Source organism: Opisthorchis viverrini, assembly GCF_000715545.1.
Source record: "Opisthorchis viverrini unplaced genomic scaffold opera_v5_11, whole genome shotgun sequence".
NCBI classification, from domain to species: domain Eukaryota; kingdom Metazoa; phylum Platyhelminthes; class Trematoda; order Opisthorchiida; family Opisthorchiidae; genus Opisthorchis; species Opisthorchis viverrini.
In genome coordinates this window covers 2,069,573-2,096,842 of record NW_008751667.1, presented here as the reverse complement: position 1 = coordinate 2,096,842, position 27,270 = coordinate 2,069,573, and the positions used below count along the sequence as shown (strand labels likewise).

The following is a 27,270-nucleotide window of genomic DNA, read 5'->3' as shown; positions in this document are numbered from 1 at the left end:
CGGACAACTACAGCAGAGTTAGCCCCCGTGCAAATCACGCAAGATTTCGGGTCGCATCCTCCTCAATCGACTAGTCGCGGGCATTGTGGAACAATGTATTCGTGAGAGCAGCGGTGATTCCCGAGCGGACATTGTACGATGGAATTACTCTCCGCTTCCGGGCAAGTACGACAGAAATGTCGAACCAACCACCTTGTGAATTGTTTGTGGATGTCACTAAAGTCTTTTATTCAGTCAACAGAGAAGCACTGAAGACAGTCCGTGGAAAGCTTGGCTGTCCGGACAAATTGGTCAAATTCATCAAAGCCTTCCACACTGAGATTGTAGCCAAAGATGCAGGAATGAAATAGAGTCATATCCTCGCCCTGGGCCCGTTCATCTTGCAATCAAAAAAAAAAACAAATGCAGTGAAGCTTAGGGAAACAGATTATGTATTGGGAGAAGACACAACAGGATGTTGATCGCAATAATTCATTGAAAACAGCTTACTTGATTGAACCAGCGAGTTGAAGCCACAATATTTGGGGCATGTTTCTGCTTCTCTTTGCCGTTCCACTTCAGACTCGTCAGTTCCTGTCCGCAAAAGTACGAGACAAAAATGTGTTACGCATATGTGATCCGAAATGGGATGAGTAAAAATGTAGACTGATATCATCTATCTCACTAAAGGTTTATCTGAACTAGTGATTACACAAAGATTTCATTCAACAAATCTCTAGAGGCACACGAAGTGGGCAACCTAGCTACGGAGAAGTCTGTAAGCGGAGGACAAGCTAAGGAAATATTAAAAAAAAAACAAATCGTTCATCTGTAGCACCCTTTCGGTGCCTAACTGCCATGCCGCACGAAAGAGGCACGAGGACTGGGATACTGCCAGGTCGCCCAAGCCTGGACAGGGGAAGTCGAGAGGTAGAGGTCGAACCACGAACCTTCCGGGTCAGTATATTCGCGCTCTAACCAATTGGTCTATCTCACCCCCAAGCTAAGACGGTTTCTAGGAAGTTCAACTGACAGACACAAGAGAAAGCCAGAAATCAGACCGTACTGACTCGTTAGACAAGTTCAAAAGACCTGTACCGCAATGGCATCATAGATTTGGTGGACTTGAGAAAATTCGATTCCGGAGAAATTATCGAAAAAGCCCAGAGAAATGGATGCAGTCAAAATTTCTCAGAATATGATATTGACGAAAAACACACACAGTGGCTTCCATCCCCCACTCCTCCGAAAAACGGACACCATGTAGAAAGGGGGTTTGTCATAAACCGATCCACCGTGGTCCAGCTTCGGGGACGACCCTCCATGAAGATTCTTGTATTTATAAGCAATTAAGTGTATAAGTGTACGCGGTTTTCGATTGCCATGGTGGTTGGATGCCGGTAGTGCAAGATGTAACGAGTACTTCTGTTGCAACTTGTTCAACGGTCGTGCAACTCTGTTTCGGTTCTTGGTTTCCTGCTCCGCCCACAATGGTATACAAAAAGTACGACAGCTTCAGATGGCCTTTATGGAGGCAAAGGAAGATTATAACGGATGAACTTATAGGGTAATCACAGAATGTCCACAAGGTCCGTGTTAAAATCTCCGTGAGGGGGCAAAAGGCGTCGAGCTAAAGATGCTCGATCTAGATTGGCTGGTATTCTGACCAATGCATGCCTCCGTTTGGTCCGTAGCCCGCAGGTGACACATCCGTCCAAATGATGCGACGTACGGTTATTGGGGACGGCTGGCCTCCGAAAAACTTCCAAAGCAAAAAAACTAGCGAAGTTGCTTAGTGGATAAAACCCAATTCGTTACCTGGAAATTCCGTACGCAGTGATAAAATGCATATCGAATGCATGAAGAATATCGGTAATTCTCCGTGGGGTCATCAATGAAGGCTTCATAAGAGTTGGGAACATCTTACTTGAAAACAAGTTGAACTTCGTGCAACCAAGAGCAGACATTCGTTTCTAATGCCTCAGGGAAAAAGCCAAGAATACTTTCGATCATCGACGGATGAGAATTTGATACAGGAGTGTTTTTGTTGCAGGTGATCAACACGTGGAGCATGTCCTTCTGCAGTGAATATCATGTTGGAGCTGACCAGATGAATGAAAAGTTCTCGGCTGCGGAGTTAAATTAATGTTCTCTCGAATGCTTATGTGTTTTAACAGTTGCAGCTATCACGATCCACAACTGCAAAACTCGTTTTCCGACGTGTGTGTGAGTATAATCGATCTATGCCTTCAGCTTTTCAGCTCATAAAGATCCTGTAAGGGGAGTTCATAGCTAAAAGGGCGAACCGTTTGGTTTGGATTCAGTTAATTAGCAAAAAGGATTTTGGCAAGACTCCTAAAAAGTGCGATCTCCGAGATGGTCCGTTCTGGTGGATGGAGTTGATCGTCGAACCTAAGCAGCAATGATATTGTCGAACGGTTTGACGTTTTTTTAGAATTCCTGTTCCATACGCCCTGTTGGAACTGGCCGGGATGGTTAGTGGTCCGTCCGATTGAAAAAACGGATCGGACTCGGCCAATGGGAGAAAAGATGAGAACAGAATTGTCGTTTTCTACAATAAAGTCATACTTTTATACTGGAAATCGCAGCCTGCTCAGACCATAATTTGAGTTTCAAATGAAAATGCGGAATAGTCGAGAAGAACTAACGAAAAGCCTTTTAATACCGAAAGCATATGGCCACCGCCCAGACGAACTACATACTGGACATGATTTGAAGGCGCTGATGGACAGCGGAAACCCATGAAATGAAGAAGCTCTTTAAGGCAGGTAGCTCTCGAACTTCGACCAATCGGATTTAATAAACTGGGCGTAAGCAGAAAAATATCCGCGAAAAAGACTTGAAAAGCACTAAGTGAAACGCGAAAGACACAAAATGCAATAAATCTCCCTCCTGAATGTGATATGTCACCAGATAAGTATGGATTACACCTTGCGCTCTTCAACGCAGGAAACGATGTACTAATAAACGACCTATAAGACGAGTGGCACAAAGATGGGATATCAGTGTCATGGACCACCTTCGTGTGATCCAAATCCTCAGAAAGCGAGCGGGAAACTCCTTTGACATTAATCTGGAATCCGTAGTGTCTAAATTTCTACACAGTACCCGAACAGGGACCTAGGGATGGGTGACACTGATGGTGCGAATCAAAGCCAGAGAAAAGAAGCTACCAAAATAAGAAGGCGTCGGGGTATCCAATCAACACAAAGGAACACAGACCGCAACGCAACAAAGATCACAAACAGACAAATAGATTCACTAAATTCGTTGCACTTCAAGTGGCCAATCACGTCAGAAGAGAACAGATAGCCTTCGAACGCTATATAAACGCACGCAAGCAAGGAAGAAGTATACACCCAACTGCGCCCTGATGATGTCTCCTCGTACGGTGACGAAACGTTTGCAAGCCAATTGTCAAGCTCGGTGAACAGATCAACTCACCCGAGCTACAAATATTTCAGCACATTACCAACTGATGGTTATTGAAACTATGGGACAAAAACCAATCACACTGTTATTCGTGAGCACGCATGGGGGGCTATCCCTTTCAATGTGCCACTCCCCTGATCATTTCCTGCTGAGTAAAACTGAACAATGCGATGTTAAAAATCCCATCTCTTATGCGTGGTTGTCTGCCAGTCATCCCGCGTTATTCCTGGTAGCAGCTTCCACTAACATTCACTGAGATTTGAACTCAAATGAACCCAAACCAACACTGTAAAATAGCGTCTAATATCAAGTGGGACAGAGTAAAGTTGAATCCCACGCGAAGGAAGTTTCTATATGAGTCTCACACAGACTACAGACATACCTGACTGTATGGAACTTTTACCATTAAGCATTACTTTCAGTTGACTCCCCAAAAATCACAAAACAGGTTACCTGAAGGCCAGGGGAGCAGAAAAAACGTGTATTCACACCAGCCCATCCAGCCATTCTGGTGGTCAGTCAGAATGTGCTGTGTCAGTGATTCGATGCCAAGACAGTAGTGCGACTGACAACCGCTCAAGCTGGCAAAACGGTTGCTGTATGGTATGGTAAAGCACTTCGTACTGACACAAATTAGTTAGTGTGACTACCGAAACTACCAGAATAGGATAAACCCACGTCGCAGATTTTTTCAGTCGAGAAACAATCGAACAAACTGAGCGTATGGAACTCAAAACGCAAATACCGCGCACTGACTGAAGCTGGTTTGAGTGAGTCTTCGATAGTACGTAAGGGGACCCGCATGCGTAGTCAACATCCAGAGTCGAACGGAAGTTCAGACATACACAAGTCAAAATACTGGTTGTCAGGCTGACAATGACATGTGGTCATTCAAACAATCTGAGTTGAGAAGACGAAATCTGACCATGTGATACCCACATGTTGATGTCTACCAACTCAACCAGGTTCAGAATCTGCGCCAAAAAGTGACATAAAGCCCGCAGAATGAACAACAAACAGGAGAGACCTGGTTGTCCATAATCCCGCCAAATTCCGCAGATTTGATAGCCTGCGATTTTTCTGTGAAGCAAGGCACAAGGATTGCTGTCACAAGTCATCATTTTTGGCGTGTGAAAACTTACGCCCCCTACGTGAATTCCGGTGCGAAATTCAGTTTTCAGGCCACGGAATCGGAGAGTTGCAGGTACTCGCCTGGCAACAACATTAAAACGAGAGTGAGTTAACCCTCTAGTCTAAAACCTCGTAAAGCTACGAACTGTCATTTTTCTCCAATTGAGGCCCAGGCACTAGTCATCTTCACTCACTACCTTTGAATCTACCAACTGATTCGGCTTTCCCACAACTGAAAATGATACATGAAGTGCCTATTGCACAGAACATTTAGTTGAGGAATATCGCAAGAACAAGAGATTCAGTTGAGTTTCTCGTTAAGACCCAATTAGTGTGCAAGTGAAGGGCACAGAACATTTAGTTGAGGAATATCGCAAGAACGAGAGATTCAGTTGAGTTTCTCGTTAAAACCCAATTAGTTGGTGAATTTCATACAATTTGAGCTCAACTAGAACATAAGGGTGTGGGAAACCTGAGGACTGCACCTATCCGATGAGGAACAAGAAGTGTTGTCGAAGTCTCCAGGTAGATCGGGAAAATGAGTGGGCTATGAACTGAAGGCGATAGCTTTGACGCAACAAGCATCACTGACTGCGAGACTGAACCATACCAGCCAGTGACGCTAACCACTGATGAGTTCAGTCCCGAGATCCTCATCCAGGGAGAAGGCAGGTGCCAACCAGACTTAAATTGCTGTGCTTTCACACTTCGTCGTCGGGTGATACACTGTCCACCCCTTGGTCGCTTCCACTGAGCACAGGGCTAGGCGAAAACAGTTCTACGAGGCAGAGAATCCTCTGGAATGCGGAGTACACGTCCTAACTAGTGCAAACTATGGAGCGTTAGTAACTCATCCACTGTGGGAGAGTTCCGCTTTCCTAAAACCATCTCGCGTACCTCAGAAGTGCTAATCCGACGTTCGAAACAGACCCGACCAATGCCTCGGAGAAAGCGACAGCCTTCGTACGTCCTCTGCACGTAAAACTCTGTCAATTGAAATGTGAGAAGGCTCTTGTAAAGAGTATTCAGTTGAGGAATACAAAAAACTAGACGTCCAGCTGGGACTGAATCCAGCTTCCCGTCAAAACCAAATTGGTGTGTGAATGAAAGCATATGGAGAATATCGTAAAAACTGAGCTTAAATACAATATATAGTTGACGAAAACTCGGGGACTGCGCCCAGTTAACAAGCCCCAAGAATGGCGAAACCTGTAATGGGCTATCAAAGAGTTTTCAGCAACGATATGAGTAGTGTTCCTTCAAGAAAACAGAAGCCTGAATTGCTGTGCAGTCTAGTGCCCCGCATGATACTTTACAGCTCGGAAGTAATCGACTAATAAGAAACCGTCCCCGTCGCTTATAACCGTGTACATCGTCCGTGTCCGAAAAGACGGTTGTCCTTATAACTGAAAGCTCAACAGATTCCGAACAATACCAGACAAATAAAACTGTTTCCAAAAACACATAGGTTGGCTGTTCAGTCGCTTGTAACATGTATGAATGGAACCATCGTTATCATCATCAACAGCATGACATCTACACCAATGCCGTACAACCATGACTTATTTGAAAGCCTTATTGTGAAGAAAAGAATAAAGTTGGACAGGGAAAGGACTTAGTGCTAGCTTACCACAATCGTTCCGAGGTGCCTACACCTTCAGACACTCCTTCAGGCAATGTGGATAGAAACTTATCAAAGGAACACCACTGACATCGGTTGGCAGCCACATATTGCAGCGTCTCCAACCAGGTGCAGTGGGGATCATGCGGTCCCCATCCTGAAAGGCAAGTAGCACTGACGTATGGATGCGCCGGAACCACAGAGCTTTGAGCTGAAAAGGTAACCAGGCGAGGAACCCATAAGAGAAGCAGGAAAGCCTCATTAAAACGGACACATCAGTTTGATTGGAGAAGGCGCCCAACCAATAAACCAAAGTACCAAATTAACTAGCGAACGCAGGGACACTAGCTGTTACAATGGGGAAAATAGGGCGGTGCAGCCAAACAATCAAGCCGGAGAAGGTCAGACCACAACGCAATGCCGATCGAGGCCAGAGAAAAAACTACTAAAAATAGAAGGCGTTGAGATGACCAATCACCGCACACGAACGCAGACCACGGCGCAACAAAGTTCACAAGCGGACCAGTGGATTCACGAACACCGCCACCCCCAAAGTTGCCAACCACGTTGGTAGCATCGTTCTTGTTATTAGCACGGCTCTGTCGCGGAACCGAGGCTCATCCAGTCATACGTTGAGAAGTGAGAAACCGTCTATGCTGCAAGTCGGTATCCATCCTGTGAATGAGGCCGCCAAAAGTACCGGAAATCCACTAACAGAATAGTAAGAATATTTTCGTGGAAAAACTGATAAGGCAGTGAGATGACCCTTACTCGAAGGGATATGGTATATTGTTTGTCGACCGGCCCTGAGCAGTCCTCAAGTTTATTTAGGTTGCCAATAACTGAGGTCGAGCTCGTGTACGCTGAGGAGAAAAGTTAAGGTTTTCTTGTATTTTCTTGAACGTTACAGTCACGTTCTGGAACACACAAATAACGGACACCACTGATTTTTGTGTACAAAAAAACGTCGTTTTTTCACTCTTCCTCCAAACTCATCGACAGCCCACGAGCGGATTCATCTCCTTAGTGTCTTGATCTCCGAGTTTTTAACAGCCTTAAATGAAGTGATACACTCGGTCGAAAACGAAGCTGCTGAATTCCAACCGAATGACTCGTGTACGATGTCCTTCAAATAAATGTGTTCTTAGTAACACCAAAGATTGAAGACGTAAGCCGCGAGCCCTCGAAGAGCTTTCGAAAACCTTGTGAGTAGTGAGCTATGCCAAAAAACGTTGCTCATGAGTACTGTGTCATGAGGCGGCTTTGGCGCAGAAAGGTCGGCTGAGGGTTGTTCTGGCACACTACACACAGTCCATCGGTTATCCCATAGCAAGGATACTGTAACACCGATATCGGTCGGACACTTAAACGATGCAAACAAGAACAAAATTCACCAGATGTCCACTATCTTCTGTCTCTATAGTTTTCCCCCAAAGCTTCGAACATCTAGTGCAAATGAAATGTCCAAGAACATACGACTGGAGTCCCAAAACAGGGTGCGTTATCTCCTGGCGAGATAGCTCACTAATTAGAGCGCGAATTTACTGACCGGAAGGTCCATGGTTCGAATCCGACCTCTACCTCTCGACTTCCTCTGTCTAGGGGCAGGCAACCTGGCAGTATCCCAGCCCTCGTGCTTCTTTCGGGTGGTATGGCAGATAGGCACCGGAAGAGTGCTATAGCTGAATTTATACACCAGGCACCGGAAGAGTGCTATAGCTGAACGCTTTTATACACCCGGGATGAACTATTGTCGTTGAAAATCTCATCACAACAGTCATAGAAGCAATTGGTTTTCACGAGGGGTTCGCAAGGCCGGTCGTAAACATCTAACTGGTCGGCCGCTTCATAAGCACTGCTCTACATATATGCTACTTGCGACTTGCGCTGCCGTTACGTAGCAGGAAAATAGGCTGATGTGTTCGTGAAGTACATTCATTTGCACACCAATTTGGTTTGAACTATACTGAATCCCAGCTGTTCTTTAATTGGATGTCCTGTACAAAGGGCACCTCATGTCTGAGAGTTTTCGGCAATCTCATGAGTGTAAAGATGTACATTACTGATGAAACAAGTGTAAAATGTCGAAGCGTTGTCCCTGTATCTGATGAGAGGTTGATATGAGAATTACTGAACCACTTCGCCTTGTTTGTTCGTTACTGTTTGTTTGTCAAACAATGTCCGGGAAATCTCAAGAGGACGCTTTGAGGTGTTCCTTTTGAAAAAGTCTGTGTAGATGACATTTTTACTCTCGTGTTCTGTCAAGCTGGCGTGTTGTTGAAAAACTACCCGTGCCGGTAATAACCAGCATTGATTTGGGGGCAAGCGATGCGGACATTACAGTGACAACAGCGAGTTTCTAAGGTCAGCGCGTTCCTCTAAACCGATGAAAGCTTCCGGTAATTAGAGACGATGCCGTGCGTGACCCAGAGACAATAAAAGCAACGCTGGTGTGGAGAAGGATGATCAACGAGCAACTCACCTCAGGTTGGATCGCCTGGAAGAATTTCATTTCAATCAAGGTGATCTGTTGCTGGAAAGTGGGGATAAAGATATCATGAATGAAATCGGTGTAAATGGATTCAGTTCAACAAAAACAGTACGGTTCGCGTACTGTTCGCGTCTGTGAGCGAACGATTTTTTCCGATCTAACTGGTCCATTTTACTCGGGAAATAAAACTTCCTGTCCAAACAAACACCAGTACTGTCTGCTTGCAAGTCAAACAAGGGGTGTCACTGTAGAGTTTAGAGTCTTCTGATAATGACACGTTGAAAACAGTGGCAAAAAAGCAGAGCACTAAGATCAGAGAGCGCTAACTTCTGTTCAAATCGTGCCCGTATCATGAGGCAAAACGCAATCGAACCCAGATCGTTCGCCTTTGTGTTTCGCTGACCCGTACCACGTCGTTAAAAGGCTACTCGTTCCGAACGCATTTATGGGTGTTTGCATCTGCTTTGTATCTCCACCGAAATGAGGTGCTTTCGTTTAACCCACTTATGCGAACCTCCGTAGGATCACTGAAGATCGATAAGCATCATCTCTTTGACAATGTTCAGAGTTATCTGTCCAGAACCATCCGTCATGGGCAAGAAGGCGAACACGAGTCCCTCACTCAGAAATTCCTCAAAAGTGTTGAACTTTGTGAAGATTTTGTAGAATGAAAATCAGTGCTGGTCAAGAGTAAGCAAATGCTCAAAAAGTGTTTTTATCAACACAGGGTCACTCAACTAATATCATCTGATTGTCGCACGAGCGTGACTCGCCAAGGCCAACCATACGAGTTCATATACATGATCGTAAGATACGGGTCGGGGGAATCGTCATGCTAATTTATTTCGTCTGTTCATTTTGATCCAGCAAAATGTCTTAACAGATGTGTGTGTGTTTAGTGATCGAACAAGTTGGACCTCACGCTACGCATGGATAAAACTGAATGCGATGTCAGTGAAATCGATTATGTTTTCAGAACGATAAAGGGACCATGACAGGTGTATAAGTAGCTTCTATTGGCGATAAGCGTTGGATGACGCCTTGTGAGTTGGTGTTTGCGCTTGGTTTTTAGCCAAAAGTTACCCAATACTAGTGCGGTACGTCAAATTTATCACGTTTATTTGTACCTTTTGTTTCAGTCTAGCATTCATACAATCATAGAATGTATACTTCCTGAGGCCACGGATCTACGTGTCAAGCTAACATGTGAAGAAAGACCAGCGTACCTGAATTGGGTATTCGTTGTTTGCTGGTGTTAGCTACCAGTCATCCATCTTCTCAGTCTACTTAAACTGGCTTACTGTATTCGATCTTTGGTACGGTATACGTAAGTCCCTTCGGCATGTGGTCTTCAATAGCTTCAGAACGGACTTGGGAATGGTGAGCAACTAAAGCATCGTCACGAGGAGACTGGACCTTACCGTGGTGAAACGGTTTGTGTATCTCGGCGATCCACCAAGCTATACTGGGGGGTGTCCGCGTGGCACTAGAATTCTTTCATACCACGTTGGTCAGCGGTAAGAGGTCTGAAAAACACGGTTTCCTGGTCCTCCAGTTGGGGGTTGCAACATGTGTGGCGACGTAAAAATGGTAATGTGGTCGCATTTCAAGCCAAACACCGCTGCCTTGCGGTTTGGCTTTTGAGCCAAATGCTTTGGTTGAAGATCCTGATCATCCTTCTGTGGGCACCCAGGAAGTATCCCAGCCCATGCACAACCATGAATTTTAAGGCAGCGAGGCATCGATGTTGAACACCGATGTCATGCGAGGAATTCGGGCGAAAAATTGCCGGACCAACTTTTTTGAAAGTGTATACGTGGTGTCATGAATAGTCCGAGTGCATAGTATCGCCTTTTCGAAAGGGCTGTCTCCAAAATCATACGAAGTGTAACAAGAATCCCATCTATCTGGACCCGTCGCGTCGTAAAACACTAAATGAACTTGTGGATAGTGCTTAAACTGTATTCTAAGCACGCTCGTTCGAGAAACCACTTGCCAGATATGAAGCGGTGATTCTATTAAGTTCGCACCACAGAAGGGAAGCACTGGATTTGACCTTTGCTCTCACTGCAGTGTATCAGCAATTTAAATTTTCGGCAATCACAGTGGTTAAAATCCGATCAGCTGAGAAAGCGAAGCAAGTCTGCTTAGCCATCACTAAAACGATAGATGTTGGTTGTATCCAAATTGACAAATCTGGCCGAATCGACATTTGAGCGTTCGGCTCGCTGATGTGTAGTTCACCAGATACCTTTACCGATGATCCACTGAGTTCTCTAGTAGGTTCAGTTCTTGGGAAAATCTGAGTCGTTGTGACCAACCCAAGAGGCGGCATTGCTGAATTCAAATGTAAAACGGAGTGTCGCGTGCCCATTCACTGGTACATGCCAGATCTAATTCCGTTGGCATTCACCATTAGGGGAGGCGAGTAAACTATCAGTCTTCAGGGCTCAGACGAATATTCTGTTTGTCTTTGACTGAGGTTGGCGAGATTCACTGCTCACATTTCCATTGTGAGGATGTGATTCTAAAGTAACTTTCGTTCATTCACGTCATATGACTAGATTTCTACTCCGACCTTGGAGCTAGAACAAATCGGTTGCGTGGAACGTGTTAGAAGGACTGCCTGCAAGCCAACAAATCCATTTTGCTGACGATTAATCTTGTAGACTGAAACCTTGTTTGCTCCATTTCAGCCTTGCATTGATATCACATTAGACTGTTCGCTCTTTTACATTCTGTTTCATTTGAATTTATATCACGAAACGGTTTCGCTGTTTCAACTACAACTTTTTTCAAGGTCACTGTCTTCTCGACTGGGAGGCTACTGATAAGCTTGACTAATTCATCATTAGAGACCATACCCGGAAGATCAATACAGTCAGAGGCAATTACAGCGGAGCATATGGCTCTGTCCAATCAGCGAAGGCCAAAAATTTACCAGCTTCCAAGACCTGCGTTACACTAAATGGTAAAAGTGGTTTTTTTTGTGAACAACAGAGCACACAAAGCGCATGCGGGACGATGAGCTAGCGTGCCTCATCCCATGAAATCAGTATCAGACCACCTACTGTAGGGGGTGTAAGCAAAGAATCCATGATCGGGTGTTTCTGGCTTTGTGAGTCCTGGTTAGGAGTGGATGGTTAGGAGTGGTCCCAAACTCAGTGACATGAAACGGCTACACTGGACAGCCCAACATACGCGTCTATAGCAATTCACTAACTGGGTGACGATATCTGTCCGAGATGACTGTTGTCTCAACCAACGTAAAGCGTCCAGGTTTTCGAACATCTACAGCTAACAGCGCTGGAACACGACCGGAAAAATTGTCATCCCCAAGCTCTAAGCTTGAAGCAAACAAGACACTAAGGGAAATCGAAGCATCTTAAGATGGCACACCGAAATAGCGGACAATGTTTGCAAGACTACTGACTACAAAGAATTCTAACCAAAACACACTTACTGCAAGAAGCTCGGGGCTAACTTTCAAATGTTGCTCGTGGCACCTTCCTTTTCCCACATCCAAAGTGTCAAAGCTTTTACGTGATACTCCGACAATTCTGGGCTCCGAGGAACGTGGCATCGACCGGTCAGATGGCTCTCGTAAGTTGATTTTGGCTCTTCCAGGTGGACTTAAACCAAGCTGACCGAAAATAGACTCCAACGAGCTCTGAAGAAGCAAGTCGATGAGGAAGCAGAGAGACGATATTAAAAGTTAGCATGAAGATATCCATACTGCATACTGCATATAATAAGTCATTACCAACTAGCCTATGCCAACTCGGTGAAAAGAGTAGCACGCGTGAAGCTGAAACACAGGCGCGGGCATAACATATACCGAGATAGATTGCGATCAAATCAAATCAAATCAAATCGACCATGGTGTGGTCGAATGTATCACGTACAAGCACAAAGTTCACTAGATCGACGCAGCTACTCGCAACATAAGAATCAGACTGTTCGGTTGCAACGAACAGTGTGTACATAATGCGGCAATAAACTAACAAAACTTCCCGACCGGTCACGCTTCGTGGTATGAAATATTTCGACCGTTATCCAGGCACACTCGAACGCTGAGAATGTGACAGTGTTTGCTATTGTAGCCAAGTGGATTAACTACATAAGGAGGTTGAATGGAGGTGAGTTAGAGGAGCTATGCTCTCGGCTTTCGAAATTGTTTGTCTAGGCCACCTGACTCGACTAAATGAACACTGGATATCGCCAAAATCAGCATATCTTATTACTGCCAGAAAGACAATTGGGGACTGTGATGGCGTACACAGATCCCTTGAACACCGGATAATCAGGGGCTTGAAGAATGACAGAGAATGTTGGTGGATCTCGAAGGCCCAGGAGGTGGAGAAGGCCTTCGCTGCAGGCAATACCCGCGCCATGTTTAAACTGACTCGATCAACCGGTCAAAAGAAAACAGATGTCGGTGAAACAATATGCGAAAAAGACGGAACGGCAATTCACCCCCTCAATCGTCGTCTGAAATGGTGGGCTGAGCACCTCAAAGAACAGTTCAGCCGATCTCCTTCAACACAACCACTGGAACGACCCAGCGGACCTAAATGGAACATCGATAGCAACCCTCCATCGGCAAGCGAAATCCAGCATGAGATATCGATCCTGAAGCGCGATAAGGCACCTGGCCCGAAATGTCTGTTACCTGCACTTTTCGAACAAGGCGGCGAGGTCCTGGTGAACAGCCTGACAACCATAATGCAGAATATTTGGAACGAAAACATAACACCAGTAGAATGCAGCTCCTTGACCTTTATCCCAGTCTTCAAAAAGGGTGCAAAAAAGTCATGCAAAAACCATCGTGGCATCAGCCTGTTATCCACCGCATCTAAATTGCTCTCCGGTATTATTTTGCGCAGGTTGATCGACTATCGGAAGAGAGAGGTTCACGGGAATCAAGCTGGATTTCTCCCTGACCTAGGATGCACCGGCTATACCTTTAGTTTAAGACAAATTCTTGAACAGAACACTCTTTCAAACGTCCCACGTAGGTTGTTTTCTTTCTTGATCTAAAAGCTGCTTTGGACTGTCAGTCGTCAAGAATCTTGGCGGTGTATGGACTGGTACGGGTATACGGCAAGCTTTCACCAGAATTCACCATGTCCAGTCCTCTCTCACCTTTCATCTTCAACATTGTTACTGATATGCGGATTGAAATTTCTCTGCCTGCCTCTGAAACCTCGGGAGTCGAAATCCTCCCGGGGTTTCCGCCCATAGACATTGGGTATTGCTCTCCTTGGTTCAGATCCTTCAAAAATGCAAATCATTTAAAATAACCTAAACAACTCTGTGGCACGGTTTGAAATGCACTGCACACCTGTAACGCGTAAAGTGCCGCTGCAAGACAGAGTGGGACGAAACGTGAACCTCATGCTCGCAGAAGAGCCAACCGACAGGGTAGATAAATCTGTTTACCCGGGCAGTTGTATGAGTGTCGGTGAAGTGGTCAATCGACGGGGTAGATAAATTTGTTTACCGGAGCAGTTGTATGAGTGCCGGCAAAGTGGTTGGAGATGAGATTACTTCCCGGATCGGGAAAGGCAGGGCAGCTTTTGCCAACCTCCTAAACCTATGGCACCGAGAAGACATCAGTTTGCCTGCCAAAAGCAGAGACTATACTGCGGTGGTACGATTCATACTGCTTTATGGATCAGAAACGTGGCTTGTACGCGCAAAAGACATATGAAAGTAACACGATAGACCAAATGCTGAGCCCGATTCCTCGAACAGCACTAAAGCCGGCCCCTGACTATCAACACCAACACCTTCTATCACTACACCACTGTGATCAGAAAACACTGGATCTCCCTGTGCGCCGGAAACATACCGAAACATTCAATGCCTCGAACGACACAAGACCTCAGGTCCACGTGAACTGTCACCCGCCTTATTCAAAGACAGATCCTCGCTACTGTACAAAAGTGTCAGAACGAGCAGCTATCATACAACTGTCTGTACTGAAGGACCACGTTATATCTTACTGCTGACCCCGCTCCAGTGCCTTAGTGCCGGAAAAAGACTCGCCAACAAGGAACACAAGAGCTTCATTGCGAACAAGCGAGTTCAACAGTTACAAGAGACCTCGCGCTGTGAGTGAGTGAGTGAGTGAGTGAGTGAGTGAGTGAGTGAGTGAGTGAGTGAGTGAGTGAGTGAGTGAGTGAGTGAGTGAGTGAGTGAGTGAGTGAGTGAGTGAGTGAGTGAGTGAGTGAGTGAGTGAGTGAGTGAGTGAGTGAGTGAGTGAGTGAGTGAGTGAGTGAGTGAGTGAGTGAGTGAGTGAGTGAGTGAGTGAGTGAGTGAGTGAGTGAGTGAGTGAGTGAGTGAGTGAGTGAGTGAGTGAGTGAGTGAGTGAGTGAGTGAGTGAGTGAGTGAGTGAGTGAGTGAGTGAGTGAGTGAGTGAGTGAGTGAGTGAGTGAGTGAGTGAGTGAGTGAGTGAGTGAGTGATAGGATGCTTGCCGGGCTTACTATAGATATTTCGGCGAAGTTTTAGGGTCTCAGTAAGTTTCGGGAATTCTGGGGTTATTTTCAGGAATCTGACCTTCCTGACAGACCAGATAGCAACAATAACCTTGAAAGTAAAATTCAGCTTCAGAGACGCAGAGCAGCAACGAGCTGTCGGACATCTCTCAACCACCCAAGGTCAAACAATATGATCGGGCAGCGAACGGCTAAAGCAGAGTGAACAAGGGTCTGTCCAGTGAGGCCATTCCAACGGACAAACATCACTGAACTCTGGATCCGTGTGGACAAAGAGGGCAAGGCTTTGGAAATGATTCATTGCCGGTCTTACCAAGACATGGGGCCGACCACGGGTTCGAAGTATCCACACAGATTGAGTATGTGGAGCTGAAGCACTATTGCTTCAGCAAAGTGTCATAAATCTTTCCTGTTTTGATACAAGTATGAATGAAAATCCGCACTCATTGCAGTTCAGTAGGTTGCGAGCAACCAAGTTGGATAAAACACTGGCAAATTGTGATCGTTAGCTTTCTTATTTTTCATCTAGTCTAGTCAAGCAAGTCTAATCAGTGAAATGAGGCTTTCACAACTTTTACTACTTTGGAATTCACAAACTAGGAATCTAAAGGAGCTGCGATCGCTTTGATGATGTGACCTTACAAAAGAAGTTACCCACAGCTGATGTGAACTCACCAAACCGATTACCATATGAGATTTATGGTTATCCCAACCTGCGCAAACACATCAGTGCCCGCACATCTAAAGAGACCCACGAGCGTTAGGATAGGCACTCTTCGTTTTATGACATGCGTTTGGAAGCTTCAAGGTAAAACCCTTCGTAGATAACATAGAGTGAGTGCAACCTGTATCTCAAGTTCAAAAGTTCAGTACAAAAGCACTTCGTAGATAAATCTTGTAGATGCATTAGGGCTCAACTTGATCTTACTCCCTCGAGTATGAGTTCAGTTCGAATTAGGAAGACCAAAAATCTGAGATCAGCTCGAGCCGCCGAGGAAATTCCCCCACGGATCGATGGGGGAAATATCGCATCGAACGTTGCCCTTACCACTATAGTGAAGCCTCAACAGACACCGTTTGATTCGATCGAAAAAAGGGTTATTTTCTCGTATGCACATGCATAGAGATGAGACAGTGCAAAGACAGGACGCCAGCTGTACTCAGCCATCTAACGCCTTCAATCCTACCCAGATTTACTCAGTACATTGTGGCCGTTGACAATAAGCAGAGATATTGCTAACTAGCTCTGCTAAGAGCGAATCGTGGGTCTCGAGCTTCCACCCTTGGATATGAACTAATCAGGAGAATCACATAATTATGAGGAAATGGATATTCAAACGAGTCTGAGGACGACACACGTTCAACGAATCCCGCAAGTGTCGGACGACGCTAAGTACATAGATGAACCGTTAACGAAAAAAAAACAAGGGACGCTCAATACTACCTGAAACAATAAGTAAATGTTCTTACGAGGACAGTAAATTGCAAAACTACAGTCTCTTTTGTTCCCAGTATCAAAATGAATATGAAATAACACCACATGTATTTTCATTCAACTGTAACACCCTTCTGGTGCCTAGCTGTCATGCCACCTGAAGGAAGTACGAGGACTGAGGTACCATCAGGTTACCCAGGCCTACAAAGGAGCAGTTGAGTTGAATTCACAAACCTTGTCGTTGTACCTTAACTAATGAGCTATCTGGGCTCAGGTCAAGAAAGTAGCACAAGGCGCCTTGAGTAGGATAATAGCACCATTGTTCGACGGATACAGTCCTATCATCTGACGATCCATATTACGAAGGATAGCATTTAAGTAAAGGGTGTCGAGTACTATGTGCTGAAAGCGGCGTCGAATTTCGGCCCCAAGTCAGAACGGATGGAGTTGATACACATCAAATCACAATTAAATGGGGAATTTGAGGAAGCTAAACATTTTATAGGACCGAAAATCGGTTGCGATACGAAACAGATTGTTCGAAAGAGAACCTCACGTATGATGGTTTGATCCCAACGATTCTAACTACAGTGGACACACAACGAAAACATCGAATGATGTTTTCTTCTGTGGCGTCTGGGCGAATAAACCACAGTCGGCGCAGTATTCCTGTAAATTGAGAAATGGTAGAAGTATCGATATGAAACGCACAATTGGTGATTTCCCGAAGGCTTTATTCCTACTACTTCCCCGACGACTTACTGTGTCGTTGAAACCCAAGTTAATCCGCATACTTGGGGTTTGGGAAGTACCATTTCTATGTGGCTTTTGGTCGTACTGTTGTGTCATTGGTCTGTAACTGTCTCGTTCTTGCCAGAGACCTCTAACAGGGTTTGGTACATACCCCAGATTTGGTTCACCAGAAGAGGAAGTTCCGCGAAAACCAGGTACGTTTTTCATGACAGGAGAAATGCTATGCCGACCACTCATTGATCCACCGTCTGGACACCACGCGCAGCCCTTGGAAAGTGTACGGTATCACACTGATGTGATAATACGTGGACAAGTAGCCAGAGTCATCCGACGAAGGCATCCGAATCATGGTCACTTGCCAGTAATGTTGAAATCGGATATCTTTAGATAATACCACGTGAGATCTGAAGTCAGTTCCAGTATAAGACCAGATTGCTCTGTAAAGCAGGATATAATAGAAGTAGCAGTTGTAGGTTTGTGCTGAGGGACAGAATTATATTCGTAAAAATAACCGTGAAATATGTGGCGTGACAACCAGGGAGGAGATAAATGCAGTACCTACAATACTTTGGATATACCGCACGAAAGTCTATCACAATATCCCCTTCGAGCGGCCTGCTAACCGTCGATAAAACTCCATCATGCTTACCATGCAAAATCTTCCAGTACGGTAACCAAAACTGTTCAGTACCGTAGTTGCTTCTCACGCATTTTGTAATAGCATATCCGACCACTTCATCGTCATCGGCAGCACGAAACCAATGCTCCTGTAAAACCATGACTCATTTGAAAGCCCTACTGTGAAGAACAGAACGAAAATGAACGTGAAAGGGATTCAGCGCTAGCCTAACGTAATCATTTAGGGATGTCTATACCTCCACACACCCAGTCAGGTAAGCTGGATAGAAACTGACAACAGGAACACCACTGACATCGATTAGCAGCCATAACTTGCACTGCCTCCAACCAGGCGCATTGGGGATCACATGGTTCCCATCCTGGAAAACGAGTCACACCAACAGCACCCAGACTTTTCGTAATCTCTTTCGTGGCCTCAGCTAGGTCAAAGTTTGACTACATACCTGCTTCCGCCACTCCGAATCAGGCAAGGAAAACAGCACTCTCCTCGGTAAACGATTATTTGGCAGGCGCAGTACATGGTCTAACAAACACCGCTTCTGGTGCTGGACATATTCTTCAATGGAAGTACCCGTTGCACAGACGAACACTCGCTTTCTGACCGAATCGTTGAGGATTAGCCGACACACACACGAACTATGGCTCCCAGAAAATGATTGTCGAACGTCTGAAGAAGTCTCAGTTCGACTAATGGGAGAAGCCAAGTCCCCAAGCTGCAGCATGGTACACACTTTCCTTTGGATTCAGAAATACGTGGCTCTGTTAGCACTAATGTTGCAAACAGACAAACGTGATCCGAGCGTTCAAGATTGGTGCATTGACCGCATCCGTCAAACTACAATCTGAACTAATACCAATTTCCAACTGAAATGCTCCGCAACTTTGAGTGTCTATCCCTGGATTGTAAGTGGTGTGTTCAGTGACTGTATATCCACTTTGCTGGTACAACGAGCATGCCGAAAGACGGGATGACTCTGGTCAGTTCATCCAAAAAGACCTGCGCCTTCTCCTCTTTGAAGACCTGAACGATCTCGTCTTCAGATTCCAGATTCGTAAGCAGCTACCGGAACATTAGGGCTTTGAAGATCTTTCAGTGCTCGTCTCGTCATCTCATCCATCAAGTGATTGAACATGAATAGAGAGAGTGGACACCACCGATGCACAGCGTTTCGTGTAAGGGAACTTTTGAAGAGCTCTCTGTATATTGTCACATGTCCAGGAATCTGAGAATACAAGGAACTTATTATGTTCACAAACTTCTTGGGCTTTCCGTGCTAGGCAAGCACTTTGAGGAGGACAGACCGGTCAACTGAGGCTAATGCTTTTTGAAATCCAGGAATACTAAAACTGTGGTCGTTCATACACATGGCACTATTCTAGAACCTGACGGGAGTAGCAAGCAGGAATCCTATTATGTTCGGGACCGCCGGGAATGTTTATCCGAGGTGCACTTAGTACCACTGTTCTACCTGATATCTAGAGCCTTAGCGAAGGTGGTGGAGTCGTGTAAGAAGCAAGTCTCCCAGAACTGCATAAAGATGTGGCAATCTCGTTCTGGCACGAATTCGCGTCCGACGCAGAGGCAGTTGGAAGAGTCCAGAAGACTATTCTGGTAACTCCTAACTTCGGGATCTGCCAGTATCACAAATGCTAAGCAGTTTATCCGCACCCTATGTGACCTGGAAGACGAACACAGAAACGATTCCAGAAGAGTGCATAGCGAGTATCCACGGAAGTGTTCCAAAGTTAGCGGCAGTCAGTTATTAATCAACGCCATCGGCATGTGATGACGATCTGGGCAACTTGGTTAGTGGCTGGAACGCTGCTGGAGAGCACCATATGGCCAGAGGACTTCGGTAATTTCGGAAAGTCTGCGGTTAACAAATGGGTAAAACAATTGCCCGCCACCGTCCGTGCGTACCGAATCCAATGTATGTCGACCACGTAGTTGAGTCTCAGGTATGCTGATTGTGTCCACTAGTGCACTTAGATCTTTCCGGCAACCACAACGATCAGTGAGCTTCTAGCCCGCTGTAACAGGGCACTCAGGGTGTCATGAAACTTGCCTTTGGTGGTATGAGAGCTAGTCGGTTGGGGTGTAAACAGACGCGACAAAACCGACAGCGAACAAATTCCCGATTGTGAGATTCCTTCACGGACGTTGCCAGACGATCCGCACAGAGGCGACCATCAACGGGTATCCAGTCAAGCAAGGATCCTTCCGCCCAAGACACTAACCCCTGCAATGGCCCCTGGTTCGCCAGAGGGGCGCAGGGGAGGAGGCGGAGAAGAGGGGTGGATCAGTTGGCTCAACCACCATGCTTGCATTTGAACTCTCGTTTTTTGACACAGCGCACATCGAAATCAAACGAGTCCAGTGTCAGAGCAAGAACAGCTTGTTATCCGGCTTGCATCAGGTTGTGAATATTAAAAGAGGCCAGATACACTGGCCGTTGAGGCTTCAAGATTGATTTAGAGGCGCCTGATACTATTGGCACCGGATGACACTATGTTGCGGCCAACACCACTGCAAGACGAACAGATTTGTCATTCATAACGGATGGGCCTACAAGGAGTGTTAGTAATGGAGTAGAGGAGGATGTAAAAACATATGAAAAAGAGATGCCAGTAGTAGCCTGTTTTAGCTTCATCTTTAGAGGCAGCAACATCACTGATGCATCACCGCTGCACAACCACGAAATCTACCTAAAAATATTAGGATAAAAAGAAGAGCGGGTGAGGGAGGGGACCTGGGGCTGGCCTATCGCAAGCATTCTGAGGTGCATACACATCCAAGCGTTCAGTCGGACAAGCTGGAAAGAAAGTTACAACACGAACACCACTGACATCGATCAGCCATCATCTCTTGCACAAGCAAGCCCAATCAACACCTACCTAAGAAAGCACTGCCCACAAATGCGAACTCTTGTTGGCCAAAAGCCTGCGGGGGACAGTCCGTGGCATGACAAGCCGAAATGAAGGCAGTTACCGTTGGGTTGAGCGAAGTGGAATTTTTGCGCCTTCCTGATTGGGATCCGCGTGGACGCGGCACGTAACTGATCCCAGTGCTTAAAGTGTTGTTACTGATTGATAAATTTGATCCGTCGTTCTGTTTAGCCACCTAGTTCTTCATCGTTTACCATGGGGAGATGGGGTTGTTTGCGCTTAGTTCACACCCTTGCTTTTCCAATCTGTCATAGGGCATTCTTCCTCGTGGTAGTGTGTGATTTAACCATCAGAATTTACTGCTGGTGTATTGACGTCGGCATCAGTGCCAACACTGATGTTCCTGTCATTGATGATGATGATGATGATCTTGCACGGCCTTCAGTCAAGCACAGTAGGGGTCACGTAGGGCGTACTGCACCAACATCTTCTCTTCGCATTCTCTTTTACACCCTTCCACCAACTCATAAGTTGTCCATCTCCCGGTCTCCGCTATTCTGAAGGAGACAGAAAACAATACTCGTCTCGGTAGACGGTGCTTCGGTATGCACAGCACATGACTGAGCCGTTTCAGCTGATGATACTGGATGTCTTTCGCGATTGAAGTACCTGCTTCACAAACACTCGTTTTCTAAATACCTCGTTACGAATTCGTTGACGCCATTCGACACAGGCAACGCTTCTGAGGCATTGATGGTAAAATCCTGAGAACGCCAAACATCACCCGTCCACATTCGCAATCACACAATAATACATCCCTTGGTGCAGTCTGGTACACGCGACCCCTGAGACATAGTAGTACGCCTTTTCAACGCCACAAGTAAAGCAAACCAGCAAACATGATTCGGGCCTTTGATATTCGTGCACTGACTTCATCAGATACACTCCCGCCAAAGATAACGCAACTGCCGAGGTATATGAAATACTCCACAACCTCCAGTGAATCTCCTTGAATTGTAAGGGGCGTGTTCAGAGACTGCGCGTCACAAAGCATGACTTTGTACTTTCAAGATACTAGGCACATACCAAAAGATGGTATGGCAGCGGCCAGTTTATTCAAGAGGTTGTGGTGCGCCTTCGTCCTCAAAGATGGGGGCGATTTCGTCTGAGTACTCCAGATCAAGATGGCTCAGTGGTTAGAGTGCGAATTTACTGATCGGAAGGTCCGTAGTTCAAAGCCGACCTCTGCCTCTCGACTTCACCTGTCTAGGGTTGGGCGACCTGAGAGCATCCCAGCCTTCGTGCTTCCTTTGGGTAGCATGGCAGCTAGGCTCGAAAGGATGTTACATCCGAATGATTTCTTTTACTCTAGATCGACGAGGTTCTCACCAGTAATAATTTGAACACCGGTGTTTTGAGAACCTTTCAGAGTTCGCCTAATCATCTCACCAGCGACGAAGTTGAGCAAGAATAGAGTGGATGTCCTTGTCGGACACCACTTTTTGTAAGGAAGCTTTCAGAGAGCACACCACACTTTCACATGCCTAGAAGGATGTGAATAAAGGGATCGGACTTTGTTCACAAACTTCTTGGGCATACCTTGTTGAGCAAGTATAATTAACAGAATCGAACGCACCTTTGAAGCCAAGAAACACCAAGATTTGGGTCCGCTGTACATGTGGTGTTGTTCTAACACCCGAAGGAATGTGTAGATAAGGTAAACGCAGTCTCCACCAGGTCGAAATCCTACCTTATGCTCACGTGTCAAGGATTCGTTTGCCACCGTAAGACGACGATGAAACAATGACGCTAAAAGCCGTAACAAAAAAGTCAAACTAACACCTCTGTGGTTACTAGATTCAGTGCGAGTACTCATTCTGAAAATGGGGACTATTATCTATTCACTTCAGTTGTCTGGGACGGTCTCGTCTTTCCAGATAGACCCAAATAGGATACACAGGTGCCGGCTGAGAAACTAACCGGGATCCTTGAAAAGAACCTATAGGAGGTCGTCAAGACAAGGATGAAAAGGATGCTAGAGTAGAGATATACAATCGGACACTTTTAAGGCTGACGTGACTTCCATATTCACAGTGCACCTTTCTGTTGAACGGCGTCAGTCCGGATTGGAGGTAGAAGTTGGCCAACGGAACTGTTGTTCGAAGTATTGTGCCCAGCGGTCCAAACGCTCTCCTTTGCTGGATGTGAGAAAACCATTCTGATCCTTGATCGTTGCGCTGGCAAGAGGCTTCCGAGGACCAGCGGAAAGAATCGAGTGGAACGGCCTGCGGACATTTCCAGGATTTTTTGTATCTCCCATTTCTTCGGCCTTTCGAATCCACCGGGTTCCGTGGTTTGTATGGACACTGGCGTCAGATGATGCGTCGGATGGTGTTGCGGTTGCGGCCAGGGGGTCTGTCACCGGACCTCCAGCAAAGCCACGGACCTATTACAGATCTCATGTTTGGACGAGGTTGGCTGCGTTGTGTGGCAAAAGGAAGTCCCAGCACTGTCGACATCTGTTTCCAGTGGCCGTGCGACCGTCCGGCATGCGTTCGACGAGCTGGTTATGATAGTTTCGTTTGATTCCTGGGTCCACTAGCTTCTTAATGGTTATACAAGGTGTGTGCGTTTTGTGTAGACTTGCAAAGCGTAATGAAAAGCAGCAGCATACAGTTGCATGGTCGAAATCCACGCTAGTGTTATAGAAGAATCGGAAAGCAGTGATCGACCCTCATCCCTGATAACTGACGCTGATGTGGTCTATTTGGGTTCGTGGCTGGTTCGTTTGTGGGCACAACGTCGTCAAGCGATTGCCGCTGTTCAGGAAATTGGTAGTGCGAAGGAGCGGCCTGTGATCGACACACATCTGCTCATGTCTGTCGTGTCCAACCCAAGACGACCAACCAAATGAGCCTCAGCAGACCTTAGTCTACCTACCTGGGTGTTCATGTCACCACCAAACACAACGATGTCTGAGCTTTTAGCCCTTTGTAAAGGAGCACTGAGAGCGTCATAAAAGGCGTCTTTGGCAGATTCAGAGCTACGGTCAGTTGTAGTATGAGCAGACAAAATCAACCTCACTTTCTCGAGATTCGCCCAGACATTGCCAAAAGAACCGCGGAGAGGCGATTGTCAGCGAGTATCTAATCAAGTAGAGATGCTTCCGCTCGGTCGTTCAATACAATACTCACCCCAGCATCTCCAGCTGCAGCGGCCTCTGCATTACGAGAGATGAGCAGCCGGAAACTGGAATACAGCTAGGAGGCAGTCAATTCAATCACAGTACTTGCAACATGCATCTTTGTTTCTGGCAGACAGTATACACCAATGCAGAGGGGATCAAGTGTACGGGTGATAGCCACCTGTTGTCTTGCTTGTTTCAGTGTAGGAAGCTTTCGGGGTTTGAAAACAGATCTCGAAGTGTTGAGGGTTGTCACTGGGGCCGGAAGTACGTAAGCTACAGCCGAGTGTGATACACGATGAACAATCCGGTCAACCCTAGTGCTGAGATCTGCGGAACGAGTATTCAAACTTGAGTGGAGTAGGGTAGAAGAGGGAAAACCTGAGAGTGTATGAAGGGAGGCGTCAGCAGTATCATGCTTTCGCTTACTCACCCTGCTGTATGCAGCAATTAAGGCGACCCTCTTGGTAACACTACGTGACAGCCGATACGGCATGAGATTATTTTTCGTGTAATGGTTATACGAGGGTCGGGATACTGTCAGCGTCCAGACCTAGAAAGGAAGGAGATCAGGATCCTTAACCAAGGCCTTCGGCCCAAAAGCCTGACCGCAAGTCGGCAGTGTGTCGGAAAATACAAGTGGATTACCATCCTTATGGAACAACTCGCTGCACGTTATAACCCCCAACCTGGAGGACCAGGAGGCTGTGTTAGTCAGAAGTTGTGTTGCAGGTAATTCGATCAGAAAAAACATCCAGCACCACCGACTACGATGGCTCGGTCATGTGCTGCGCATGCCGAAACACCGTCTACCGAGAAATGTTGTTCTCCGTGCCTCCCTCAGAATGGCGCGAACCGCGAGGTGGATAGCACATGACTTGGCAGAAAGGCGTGAAAGAGGTCACGAGCAGTTTCGGTGTTGTTGGTGAGTGTAGGATGGGCGCCATCCAGTATAGTTCAATGGGTCACGGAGGTAAAAAAAAACGGTAAACTATAGTAAGGTTCAGGCTCTTTGTGAAGCTGTCCCGCGCTACTGTATGCAACAAGTAAGGTGACCCTACTGGTAACTCCACGCGACGGCCAATGTGGCATGACAGTACTTAGCTGCTGGAATCACGGCCGTACACAGGCTGGTGCGGACTTAAGGGGCTCCCACCTGGACAGAAGGACGATTAGGGTTCTCGATCAAAGCCCGACCGCAAGAAGGCGGTGTCTGGTAGGAAATATCCGTGCATCCATTCTTTTGAAGAACAAGTCATCGCAAAAGTTCCAACCTCCAACCTCGAAATTGTAAATGAGGGGCCCTGCGAGTATCACACGGACATTCTCAATATGGCTCATTGGGCCACGGAGGCATATAAACCGCCATAGCATGGTAAAGTTGAGTCTCTCCGAGACGGCAGCGACCAAGGACAGTCAATTTTTACAAATTGTTTGAAATCATGGGAGTACAATAACTGGATTTCTGAGGAGTTGAAAGTATACGTAACTATCGTAATAATATTCATGCAGCTGTAACATCTTTCTGGTGCCTAGCTGTCTTGCCACCCGAAGGGAGCGCGAGGGCTGAGATATTGCCGGGCTGCTCAAGGCTAGGCAGGAAGCAGTTGAGTTGCAGGGGTTGGATTGAAATCAGGACCCTCCGATTAGTAAATTCGCACCCTAACGAGCCATCTGAGGCTCAAACTGCCGTATGGGGAAAATTCTGGGCATTTCCGGAAGGTGACTACTACGGAGGGAAACGAGCTGGTCGTTCAAGAGACAACTATCCAGGAAGCTTCAAACCAGCCGTCTGTGGAAGTCAAGGACTATGGTACGACTTACCTTGGAGGACATCACATTTAGCAGTAGCCGGATTTCCTGTTACCCCGGTGATTCCCAGAAAAATAACGCAATATAGTAGACAGGCTTATGAAATACAAAGCCATTCGCCCCTAAAACCCCTAAATGAGGTCATGCTTCTGGGCCTCACTTAGGGATTGAGGACAACGGGCCGCTAATAGGGGCATACATGGGAACGCAGAGACAAAAGAGCAGAAATTTGATAATCTTACTGTCTCTAACCACCGGTATCTCCGGTCTGATGGTCCTCATTCAGGGTACAGCAATGACTAGCGCAGCTGTTTGATAGTAACTGCTTCCATAATTTACCGCCAATTCATTGTCTCCCAGGCTCGTCTCCACTCTTCACGCGGTTGTGCGAAAAAAAGCTCCCTCCAGGAAGTCAGTCGACTGGCATATGGTGCATGTGACCAACCAAACGCAACCTATGGATTGCGATCAGTTCCGAAAACCACTCGACCTACTTCAGCACTGACCAAACGCTGAAAAATCTTCAACCTCCTCAGTTAGTAGCGGGTAGATTTCTGACCCATATAACAATATGGACACCCCTCCCCCATTGTAAACTTGACCCGACAGATAAGCTAGTATCACTCCTGCAGCACATGTGATGCCGATTCACAATAGTTGCCCTGACCTTACCAATCCGGATGCAAATATCGTGTGGCTAGACTACCGAGATCGATACAACAGCCCTGGTGGACGAATTTGTCTACTGTCTCAATCAGCTAATCCGCAAGGATCCAATAAACATGCCACCGGTTGCACCACCGGCAGCCATCGGTGGCAACCCATAACAATTTCAATCTGACCTTTTTTTGGCTTTTTCCAAAACTTCTTGCAGCCGGAGGAGGCTAACGGTTGCAGCCTTCAGTTTGTTGAGACATATTTGCCGTCTAACTAACTGAGTCCAGGAGTAATCGGTTTGACCACCTAACCTCACGGCACGCCTATTATAGCCGAACGCTGTACCTAATGACTAACTGCTTGCGACAACATGCTGCATGGTCAACGATGAGGTTCAGGTTTGAGCACATGCAGTCCTGCAGCAGCACTCAACGAATCACATATGTGATGCATATGCCAAACTACGAGGCAGAATTATCTGATTTATCTTATATCGACTGCAATACGAAGGCATCAGATCGAAGCCTAGGTTCCAGTAAATAGCCCTCTACACACAGCGCGACTGAACATGTTCGTTCGACTGGCGTCAAGATTAACGCATCTCGACGCGGTAAATCTTGTTTATTTATTATCAGAATCAGTCGCGGTAGACGCCAGCCTTGGGTCAGAGAAAGTCTCCATTGAGACTTTTCATGGTTGCATCAGTCAGCACGTGATATGAATGTCCA

General features: G+C 46.3%; 1 protein-coding gene across 1 annotated transcript in view; it reads right to left on the bottom strand.

Moving 5' to 3' along the window:
* Positions 1–18,725, bottom strand: part of T265_01074 (hypothetical protein) — a gene marked incomplete at both ends in the record, with an annotated part of 55,909 nt that extends 37,184 nt beyond the window's left edge. Inside the window, 6 exons of the mRNA XM_009165017.1 lie at positions 490–573; positions 8,667–8,717; positions 12,139–12,345; positions 17,374–17,801; positions 18,014–18,131; positions 18,447–18,725. Coding sequence (XP_009163281.1) covers positions 490–573; positions 8,667–8,717; positions 12,139–12,345; positions 17,374–17,601 — 570 coding nt within the window. The remainder of the gene's footprint in view (positions 1–489; positions 574–8,666; positions 8,718–12,138; positions 12,346–17,373; positions 17,802–18,013; positions 18,132–18,446) is intronic.
* Between the last annotated feature and the right edge of the window lie 8,545 nt (positions 18,726–27,270).